The sequence below is a fragment of the Eutrema salsugineum genome, unplaced genomic scaffold (assembly GCF_000478725.1).
Source record: "Eutrema salsugineum unplaced genomic scaffold, Eutsalg1_0 scaffold_15, whole genome shotgun sequence".
Lineage (NCBI taxonomy): Eukaryota > Viridiplantae > Streptophyta > Magnoliopsida > Brassicales > Brassicaceae > Eutrema > Eutrema salsugineum.
In genome coordinates this window covers 362,913-374,415 of record NW_006256867.1, presented here as the reverse complement: position 1 = coordinate 374,415, position 11,503 = coordinate 362,913, and the positions used below count along the sequence as shown (strand labels likewise).

At 36.9% G+C, this 11,503-nt stretch overlaps 2 protein-coding genes across 2 annotated transcripts; one reads left to right on the top strand and one right to left on the bottom strand.

Moving 5' to 3' along the window:
- Positions 1-3,452: 3,452 nt before the first annotated feature.
- LOC18022144 (glycine-rich RNA-binding protein GRP2A) lies at positions 3,453-3,882 on the top strand. The gene is made up of 2 exons (XM_006404559.1): positions 3,453-3,566; positions 3,670-3,882. The coding sequence occupies exons 1-2, from the start codon at positions 3,453-3,455 to the stop codon at positions 3,880-3,882; spliced, it is 327 nt and encodes a 108-aa protein (XP_006404622.1).
- A 5,189-nt stretch (positions 3,883-9,071) lies between these two features.
- LOC112088177 lies at positions 9,072-10,544 on the bottom strand. The gene has a single exon (XM_024158456.1). The coding sequence runs from the start codon at positions 10,542-10,544 to the stop codon at positions 9,072-9,074; it is 1,473 nt and encodes a 490-aa protein (XP_024014224.1).
- Positions 10,545-11,503: the final 959 nt, after the last annotated feature.

The following is an 11,503-nucleotide window of genomic DNA, read 5'->3' as shown; positions in this document are numbered from 1 at the left end:
AAGAGCTGGAAGTGGAATAACACAGTAAACGAGTTAAACAGTGGCATCAGAACATTCACTCTCGTCTTAGGAGGAAAGCAAAACAATGGAACAAATGAAACAGAGGAAACAGAGGACGAAAGTGAACAGTACACGAATGATGGAGATAATGTCGAAGACAACAATGCTTCCGATGGTATTAACCTTGAAACCGAAGACAATACTACAGAAGAACAAGTGCAAGACCAACCGGCACTTAGAAGATCAACACGACTTCGCAAGCAACCAGGTCACTTCGATGATTTTGTAATGATTGCAGAATTAGAGAGTGAACGCCTATTGTTAGCCATGAATGAAGAACCATGGGATTTTAATGAAGCGAAATCCCTAAAAGTATGGAGAAACGCATGTGAAGAAGAGATTGCATCGATCAACAAGAACAAGACTTGGACTTTGGTCAATCTTCCTAAAGGAGCAAAAGCCATTGGACTTAAATGGGTATTTAAAATCAAACATAACTCTGATGGAAGCATAAACAAATACAAATCAAGACTTGTGGCAAAGGGTTATGTGCAGAGATATGGTATTGATTTCGACGAAGTATTTGCTCCAGTGGCACGCATAGAAACCATTCGATTTATTATTGCTCTAGCCGCTTCAAGTGAATGGGAAGTACATCATCTTGATGTAAAAACAGCCTTCTTACATGGCGAGCTGAAAGAAGAAGTGTATGTTCATCAACCTGAGGGATTTGAAATCAAAGGAAGTGAAGATAAGGTGTATAAACTACACAAGGCTCTTTATGGACTGAAACAGGCACCAAGGGCTTGGAACAACAAGTTAAATCAAATTCTTGTTGAATTGAAGTTTAGCAAGTGTTCAAAGGAACCTTCACTGTACCGAAGAGAAGAAAAGGGGTTTCTTTTGCTTGTGGCGGTATATGTGGACGATTTACTAGTCACAGGTTCAAGCTTGGAGCTGATACTTGAGTTTAAAAGGCGCATGGCAGAACGATTTGAGATGAGTGACCTTGGAAGGTTAACCTACTATCTTGGGATCGAAGTAGGACAACAAAGAGGATGCATCACATTAAATCAAGAGAGATATGCAAGAAGAATTCTCGAAGAGAATGGCTTGGATGAATGTAATGCTGTACACGTTCCAATGGACTCTGGTTTAAAGCTATGCAAAGCACAAGAAGAACGAGCAATCGATGAGAAGAAGTATAGGAGAAATATAGGCTGTCTTCGATACTTGCTTCATACGCGACCTGATCTTTCTTATGCTGTTGGAGTGCTAAGTCGATACATGCAGGAGCCTAAAGAATCTCATGGAATAGCACTCAAACAAGTACTAAGGTATCTTCGAGGAACTTTGAGTTATGGATTGAAGTTTTCGAAAAGCAGTTTATCTGGTTTGATCGGATACAGTGACAGTAGTCACAATGTTGATTTGGATGATGGCAAGAGTACTTCTGGTCATATCTTTTATCTCAATGAATGTCCAATAACCTGGTGTTCTCAAAAGCAAGAGATAGTGGCATTATCTTCTTGTGAAGCTGAGTTTATGGCAGCTACAGAAGCTGCAAAACAAGCGATTTGGCTGCAGGAGTTACTCGGTGAAGTCATTGGATCAGGATGTGAAAGAGCTTTGGTTCGAATTGACAACAGGTCTGCAATTGCATTGACAAAGAATCCAATGTTTCATGGCAGAAGTAAACACATACACAAAAGATATCATTTCATTAGAGAGTGTGTCGAGAATGAGCAAATATTGGTTGAGCATGTTCCGGAAACAGAACAGAAAGCTGATATTCTGACTAAAGCACTTGGAAGGATCAAGTTTAAAGAAATGAGAAACTTCACTGGAGTTAAAGAGATGATCAAAGAAGACTTCAAGCTTAAGAGGGAGATTGTTGGAGTAAGCTTGAGAGAAGCTTGAAGAGCAAGCTTCTAGATTGTTCTAGATTATCTTTAAGTAATGTTTCCTAAAAGTGTTAAGGTTAGGAAAAAGGAAATTAGGAGTTATCTAATTCCATTAAGTTTAGGAGTAGCTAAACATCTATATAAGGAGATGCCAATGTGTGGCATAACTTATGAGTTTTGTGTTTTGGATCTTTAGGTTTTGAGAGAGTTTCCTAAAATTTAATAAAAGAGAGTTTTATTAAATCCTGTTCTTGAGCCAAAGTCGATATTAGTTGCAAACTAGGCTTTTAGTATAATTTTTGTTAATTTGATACTGTAAAAAGTGAGTATCTATATTACGCACAAGGTCACAACTAAGCCTGAATTTTTCGGGAAGGGTAACCCGTCCCGAAACGTATCCGTCCCGAAATTCCCAAACTTTTCGAAAAAGGGAAATTGTAATTTCCCATTTGGGTTTGAAAATAATATTTGAATGGGTAAGGAAAAGGGTAGGGACGGGAATGGGATTACCCGAACTTCCCGTTGGGTAATTATATAAAGTGAAATTTTAGAGATTTTGGTTAACTGAAATTTTTTTTATAATAAATAATGATTTTTCCAATTTATTAACAAATAATAATTTAAAAAAAAAAAACAAAATTGATTTTAGTTTAATTATCCGAATTATCCGAAATTTTTCCCGTCCCTTTCCTGTTCCTTTCCTGTTCTTTTCCTGATTATATTTTATTTTGGGATTGTATGGATAGTATGTTTTGATTTTCGAATTTCCCATTTCCATCCCATACCCGTAAATTTCCCTCTCGTTATTTTGTGGGAATATTTTGGGTAATATATTTAGATTCCCGAAATTTCAATTCCCATCCTTTACCTGTCAATTCCCGTTCTAATTCCCGAAAAATTCAGGCCTAGTCACAACCACAGGTTATAACTAAACCGGTTTGTTTCGCTCCCAAAGTAACTACTCATCTCTAAACCAAGATTTAAATATAGTAGAAGCACATTAGCGTTTTGTGTTTATCTAACTGTGCTCACTTGCAGATGTCCAGAGGAATTATATATCCAAATGCAAATTAACAGAAAAAAGTAACAATAGTGAGACAAGAGTTTCGTTAGTAGCTTAGTGCACCTTTATAATGTAAAGATGCATTTCAACAAGAGTTTCGTTAGAATTTTGTATTCATCATCATATCAATAGTGCATTTCATAAGCAAATTGAGTGATATTATTGAATTGTTGTGGTAGGTAAAAAATAGTATAAACTGAAACTGACAGCTTAAGCAAGAAAACAAATTGAATTTTATTGGAAACAAATACTCCTACTTTCCAATAAAATCAATTTACTAGTAATGGTTTTCACATTTTAGTTGTACCGGAAAAAAAAACACTGAGATTTAGATAAAATATCTAGAAAGTTTGGGAACTAGGGAAAACTAGTTTCAAGGAAAGAAAAAAGACGCTTGTTTCTAAAAGTTTTAGATTCGATAGCATTTATAACCACATAAATAATCTTTTATATAAATTGTCCTCATCAATCTGCATCTTTCAAAAATGGCGTCCGAAGATGTTGAATACAAGTGCTATGTTCGCAATTTAGACGTGGACACGGAAGAAGATGATCTTGAGAATGTGTTTTCTCGGTTTGGCGACGTTATAGGAACTTATGTTGGTTTTTTCATTTTTTTTTCATTAATAAATCCAGTTAGGCGACGTATTGATTTTTTTTTGTTAACAATTATTCTGAATTATGTTAGTCATTGTTTCATAGGTCGTTTATCCATCTGAGTATGATGAAGATCATTCAATGGCATATGGATTTGTTACTTTCAAAGACGAGAAATCCATGAGGGATGCTATTAACGGAATGAACGGTACTCATAAGCTCGCCCCGCCATACACAACCATAACTGTGGAACAGGCTTACTCGTCTCGCAAAAGTTGTCGTCGTCACGGTGTTGGTCCAAAGAAGAAGAAGGCATGAACCCAAGTTTCATAAGATATATATATATATATTTGACAATGTTTCATAAGATATATATATATAATAGAATTATATAATAAGCTTCTAGGCTCCCCTTTATAATATATCACTATGTGATTGTTTGGGACGTGGTGCTTTGAATCAAGTATTAATTATTTATTAGAAGATTATTTATGTGATGTGACAACGCTATTTAATTATAAGAATTGTTAACGAATAACGATCTCTTCATTAATTATTCCCTGTAACAAAACTTTAGACCGATTCCAACTTCTATATTAACAATTACGGGTTCATATAAATCTTGGTTTAGGTTCAATAACCTGATTCTGGTTCACAAGTTAACATTAAGAAGTTCACAGCAATCGAGAAAGCTATGAAATTGAGTCAAACGTCTCTAAACGTGACGTACAACTTGTACGGTACAAGTTGCAAACTAGTCTTTTATAGTAACTTTTGTTAATTTGATACTGTAAAGAGTGGGGATATCACGCACAAGATCACAACCACAGGAAAGCTGATATTCTGACTAAAGCACTTGGAAGGATCAAGTTTAAAGAAATGAGAAACTTCATTGGAGTTAAAGAGATGATCAAAGAAGACTTCAAGCTTAAGAGGGAGATTGTTGGAGTAAGCTTGAGAAAAGCTTGAAGAGCAAGCTTCTAGATTGTTCTAGATTATCTTTAAGTAATGTTTCCTAAAAGTGTTAAGGTTAGGAAAAAGGAAATTAGGAGTTATCTAATTCCATTAAGTTTAGGAGTAGCTAAACATCTATATAAGGAGATGCCAATGTGTGGCATAACTTATGAGTTTTGTGTTTTGGATCTTTAGGTTTTGAGAGAGTTTCCTAAAATTTAATAAAAGAGAGTTTTATTAAATCCTCACTACAAGAAAACAGGTTTTCAGCGACGAACAAATCAATCGCAAATCAGTCGCTATAAGTGGTTTTGCGACTGAGTAGCGACTAAACAAATTAGTCGTTAATTTAACGTCGCTAAAATAAAGAGTCGCTAATCAGTCGCAAACTAATGACTAATTCGCGACTACTTAACGACTACGTCATTCAGTCGTTAAATAGTCGGCACTTAGTAGTTAATTTAACGACTAATAAGTGACTGCAGTTGTGACTAATTAGCGACTTTTGATTCGGTCGTCGGAACGTCGTGTAAATTCAGTCGCTAATTAGTTGCGAACTTTGTGACCATTTTGCGACTGCTTAGTGGTCGTGAAAATTCAGTCGCGAAATAGTCGCAGTATATAACGACTGAATCACGACTACTTTGCTTTCACTTTAGCGACTGTTTGAAGACTGATATCACCAAAAACGTGATGTTTTGTTATGGTTTAGCGACTGATTTCCGACGAAGTCGTGACTACTTTACGACGAAGTTGTGACGAATTTGCGACTACATAGATCAAACGGATTCAGGTTTGGTAATCCATTATATTTCCTATTTTCATTTGATCAAATTTGTTCATTACACCAAAAAGCTAAACTCGAAATCAAATAATTAGAAGAACTTGTAAAAGCAAATATATATTACATTAAACATAGGCATTGTTCCAAAATACCAAAATAGACATTGTTCCAAAACATTGTGATCAAAATACCCAAATAATACATAGCATATCATTGTGATAAGTTCTTAAAGAGAATAAAGGAGCAAAGAAAAACAGAGGCCAACCAGAACCTAGGGAGTTGTAGAGTGATTAGGTGAAGGCATTGGATTACTTGAAACTTTATTTGCAGCCACAAAATCTAAGAACCCTGGATCAGTTTGAGTCAAGTACCTTTCCACCAGAGCTAACTTGTCGATTCTGGCTTGTTGCTCAGCAGAAACTTTGAGAAGCTCTGCCTCACGCCTTGAGTTCTGATCTGCTTGTTCTTCTATTAGGCGTTGAGCTTCTTGAAGCTGCTCCTCGAGACCCTTGTATGTTGCCGAGGTTCCTGGGTACTTCCTTTTTCCAGTCGTTTGTGAGAGGCTTCCAATTCCATAAGGAATGCCTCTTTCATTTGTGAAAGTCGCCTGCAAAACAGTATTAGAATAACAGAACTGTCAAAATCCAAAGAATAAAAGCATATCATAAAAGACAATGTAAAAAAAGTATTTACCTGAAGAAAGAGTTCATTTTCCTCTTCTACGGACAGCACCACAGGCGGTGATGTACCATCTGAAGTCTCGGAGTCTACCCCAAGATCAGCCATCTTTTCTTCCAGTTTCTTCTTATACGCTTCAGCCACCGTCTTGGACTTTCGGTCTACAAAAGTGCCATCCGATTTTGTATGAGTCTTGATGAAAACTTCACCAAGACTCACCGGCCTTCCAAGTTCTTCTTCCTGCAATGAAAAAAAAAGTCAAACAAAAGAGTTTAAAGATGTATAGACATAAGTGATGAATGAAAAGGGAAGAGAACTAACCATCTCTTGTTGGATTTGTATGTACGACTTCTGGCCTGAGAAGTGGACATGAGGTCCAAGACCATCACGTTCAGACATCCTTGCAGCTGATGTAGTGGCACTCTTTTCCTTGGCTTCTTCAGTGTTCCAGTATTCATTCATTTGTTTCCAGAGAGTGTCGCCAATCCAGTTGGGCTGCTCCCGAGTAGTCCTTGCCTTGCTCACCATATCCTTCATCCGATTGAGACAAATGCTCTCAAACTTTTCTTGGACAACACCGGTTACTAATGGATCCCAAGTGTGTGTTTTCTACATTAGAAACATAGAAAATGGTATTAGCAAGTGAAAAAAACAAGTCAAATTAATCAAAGGAGAAGAAACGATGAAGTCTTATGCCACAAATGCCTCAAATGCCTCAAATGAATCAAATGAGTAGAAGATCTTTTAAGCGAGCCTAAACTAAGAAACATCTAATCTAATGCCTCAACTAACTCAAAGAATGAAATGCCTCAATAACTTCAAATGAAGCAAACAAAAAATTGCTATAAATAACTCAAACGACTCAAACAAACAATTGCTTCAAATGCCTAAAATGACTGAAAATCATCAAAGAAACAAATGAGAATAAGAATGAAATACTTACCGCAAATTCAATGAAGTACCGTTCTTGTCTCTCTCGAGGCACACAGGTCCAGCTGTAAAAGGGACCGTCGAACTTGTTTGTAAAGATCTTGGTGATCTTTCGGGTAAGTTTAGATTTGTCCCGACCAAACCTACAAATTCAGATACAAACAAGTTACCAGTTATCAAAACATACATAATTGTTACCTAATCTAAGCAACGAATTCGCATACAACACCTAAAATCAAGTTCCAAACCTAAATTTGTAAACTAAGCAATGAAGTCGCATACCATATTGAAACCTAATCCGAGTTCCACACCCAATCAAGTTCAAACGTAAACAACTAAACTAAGCAATACAAGCTGAAAATGAAAGCATTACCATGTTGTATTAGGCTTCGGTAAAGGAGATAGGACTGTGGTGAAAGCTTCCCTTCCTGGTTGTGTAAGCAAAGCGTTCAGGATTCTCTGATGGTCAGGAGCGAGATCGGGGCTGAATAGAGCTTCTTCACTGTCGTTGTGGCCTTCATGGGAGTGCGAGTAAGTCCCTTCAGCATGCGGAGATGTTTCTTCTTCAGAGATTGCGGCTGGTCGGTGTTCGGAGTTATGGGAGCTTCGGGGTTGAGGCGGTTGAGTCGACGGAGCATTAAGCGGCGGAGAAGAGTTTTGATGTTGGCTGCGGTTCTGGAACAGATGCGTCGGTGGTGGATAATCTCTCACCGAGATCGACGGTGCCCTCTCCGGTTGAAGCGGTGGTGGAGACTGGTTAGACGGCGACAGAGTGAAGGCGTATCGACTTGGGAGAGGCGTCTTTGCAGTCGATGCCTTTCCACCTCCTCTTCCTTTCTTCGAACGACGAGTAACCATCGGTTTGTGGGTTTCGGATCGGTGGAGAAGAGAGAAAGAGTGAAGATAAGAGAGAATCGGTGTGGGTTAGAACTTAGAATCGAAAAACAGGTTGAGAAGAGAGAATCGGTGTGAGAGAAGAGGCGGAATGATCGAGAGAAGAGAAAGAGGAATTAGGGTTTAGTCGTTTAGATCGACTAGAGGGAAGAAGAAATTTTGTTAAGTGTTAGTGGCCTTAGGATTTAGTTAGTGGGCTTCGGGTTAATTTAGGGTTAGTGGGTTAATTTTAGTTAGTGGGCTTAGGATTTAGTTAGTGGGCTTCGGGTTAATTTAGGGTTAGTGAGTTAATTTTGGTTAAGTATGGTTTAATTAGGTTTTATGGGTTAACTAAATTTTAATCTGGTTTGATATGGTTTAGTTTTATGGTTTAATTTGGTTTTAAGATTAATCTTAATCTGGTTTAATTTTGATTTAGTTAAATTGATAATATCAACTAATATCAAATGATTTAAACAATTTTTAAAAAAATGAAATTGGTAATGTTCATCTTAATCTTCATCATATTATCAACTAGTTTAAACAAAATAATTAGTAAGGTTCATCTTCATCTTCATCATCATCTGAGGATGATAAGTTACACTGAAATTCATCAGCTGGTTCTGCATCTTCAACATCAAAATCAAGATTTATGGAGTTTACTCCGAGTACTCGATTATCGACCACAAGATCCTCAATTGTAGTCAGCATTATATCATCATCATTTACTTGTTGTAAAAGAGTTGGTTCTTTCTCTTCATAATCTCCATTAATGTTTCCTCTTGGATTTACTTTTACCACGTTCAACCACAATTGCTTCGGTTTCTTTCGGTATGGATAGGGAATATAACAAACTTGGTCAGCTTGAGAAGCTGTGGAAGATCAGCAAAATAAAAAGATTCTTTCAACAAAAAAACATATATATTTTAAGTATATATATATATATATATATATATATATCAACATACCTAGGATAAATGGTTCGTACTTATTGTATCTTCTTGATGAATTAGCGTCAGTGACGCCACCATTGTTTCTTCGTGTGCCTCTATCAATAACAGGGTCATACCAATTACATTTAAAAAGTGTGATTTTCAAATTTACCATTCCCTCGTACTCGAGTTGTATGATATCAGTTAAGATTCCATAGAAATCGGCTTCATCAGATGTATCCGTATAATTTTCTCCTTTCACACATATCCCATAGTTACAGGTTTTTCGGTCCACACCATGCTTCTGCGTATGAAACAAGTATCCCCTAGTGAAGTAGATGGGCCACGTTTTAGCCTTATTCTATATGCATCACATCAAGATTATGCCGGAGATTAAGGTCCCTCCAGTACGACAACTCCCAGAAACTACTTTCTTTGTGCCAGTTGTGCCACTTACCATATCCAGCCTTCTTTTTTTCATGACCATTTCCACCGCACTCAAATGTTCTACCAGGATTCACAGATTCTATCCGCTCAGAATATATTTGCTCAGCAGTCAAAGACTCTGGTGGGTAGTCACTCATGCCTTTACCCTTCAAAAAGTCTTTTTTATTTTTTCTTAATGGATGATCTTGTGGAAGAAACCTTCTGTGACAATCAAACCAACATGTCTTCCTTCCATTAGGGAGATAAAAAGCCTTTGTATCTTCCATGCAAATTGGACAAGACAATTTACCATGAGTAGTCCATCCTGATAACATACCGTATGCTGGAAAGTCACTTATCGTCCACAGCAGCACAGCTTTTAAATTAAAGTTTTGTTTCAGGGACACATCATATGCATTCACTCCAGTAGACCATAGATCTTTTAACTCATCAATAAGAGGTCGGAGGAATATATCAAGACTGGCTCGTGGATGATTTGGCCCTGAATTCAATATCGTCAGGAACAAATACTCTGTCCTCATGCACATACCAGGAGGTAAATTATATGGGGTCAAAATCACAGGCCATAAAGAATGATTACGAGACATGCCAAATGGATTAAACCCATCTGTACATAATCCAAGATAAACATTTCGGGGTTCTTCAGCAAACTGAGGATGTAGATCTTGAAAATATTTCCACTCAGCAGCATCAGAGGGATGTGACATTTCTCCATCCTTGGCTTGGTGTTCAGCATGCCATCTCATAGCCGCTGCTGTCTTCTCGCTCTGATACATTCTCTTTAATCTATCAGCTATAGGTAGATACCACATACGACTATATGGTATTCTGGTTCTTGATCGCCGTCCTTCCTTGACTTGCTTATATCTTGGTGCTTGACAAAATTTACAGTTCTCCCAATGTTCGTCCTCTTTCCAGAAGATCATACAATTGTTGATACAAACATCAATTTTATGAAAAGGAAGGCCTAGGTTTCCCATCAATTTCTCTGTCTCGTAATGAGAACTGGTTGCTTGATTTCCATCTGGTAAATACTCAGTAAACAATGCGGCCCATGAATCCATACATTTTTCACTCATATTATAATCTATCTTATTTTGCATGAACCGAGCAGCTAAAGATAACTGTGAATGCCCTTCATGACAACCATCGTATAATGGTTTTTTCCCAGCTTCTAACAAGTCGTAAAAATTTTTGGGATGATTACGTACAGGTTCTTCTACATTTTCATTACTCTCATCTAGACAATAGCTATCATCTTGACGAAAATTATCACAAAATGCATCATTCACCATATCCACATATCTATCTTCAGCTATATTATCCATTTTTTCTTCACTCCCACTTAGATGACTGTTATTATAACTAGTTCCATAATCCATAGTTATTTCTTCCCTATGCTTATACCAAACATAATAATCTGGCATGAACCCTTTACTGTATAGATGATTCCAAATCTTACTCCCCAACAAAAACTTGTTTTATTGCATACACTACAAGGGCAGAAAAATTTACCACAATTGCTTTGTGTTATAGTCTGATTATTTGCAAAATTCATGAATTGCTCCACTCCTTCTATAAACGCATTCGAAAAATTACCCGTCTTTTCATCGATTCGGTTATACATCCAAGCTCTAAAATTATTATAATTAAAATTATAACTCTCTTTCTATTATAAGAGTTTTTTTTTTCTTAACTCTTTTTTCACCTTTTTTGTAAGAAATATTTCTTACAGCTAAAGGAATTTTATAAAGTAACTACCAAAATGATAGCAAGCATACTAATGAAGTGGAACGTAGATGGGATCTCAATATATAGAAAATTTTGCGACTAATATGCGACTGTTTTGTCACTATATTGCGACTGCCAACGGTTCGTCGCGAAAAACCGGTACAACCACCCTAAAACGTATTACACGTGTTAAATAATACCGACTCGCCGCATATGTCGCAAATTAGTTGCAACTTTATCGACGTTTTAGCGACTGATTAATCGTGACTACATATTAGTCGCTAATCCGTCGTTAGATAGCGACTAAGAAGTGACGACATTCGCAATCACTATTTAGCGACATTTTGGCGACTGATTTTCCGCAGTCGTAGGGTCGTCGTTAATAACTTATGAGTTTTGTGTTTTGGATCTTTAGGTTTTGAGAGAGTTTCCTAAAATTTAATAAAAGAGAGTTTTATTAAATCCTGTTCTTGAGCCAAAGTCGATATTAGTTGCAAACTAGGCTTTTAGTATAATTTTTGTTAATTTGATACTGTAAAAAGTGAGTATCTATATTACGCACAAGGTCACAACTAAGCCTGAATTTTTCGGGAAGGGTAACCCGTCCCGA

What these genes read in the sequence shown, in the direction of transcription:
- LOC18022144 (XM_006404559.1), top strand. Translation starts at nt 3,453, where the DNA reads ATGGCGTCCGAAGATGTTGAATACAAGTGCTATGTTCGCAATTTAGAC. An exon ending in GCGACGTTATAGGAACTTAT is followed by an intron (nt 3,567 to 3,669) that starts GTTGGTTTTTTC and finishes ATTGTTTCATAG; the next exon opens with GTCGTTTATCCATCTGAGTA.
- LOC112088177 (XM_024158456.1), bottom strand. Translation starts at nt 10,544, where the DNA reads ATGGATTATGGAACTAGTTATAATAACAGTCATCTAAGTGGGAGTGAA.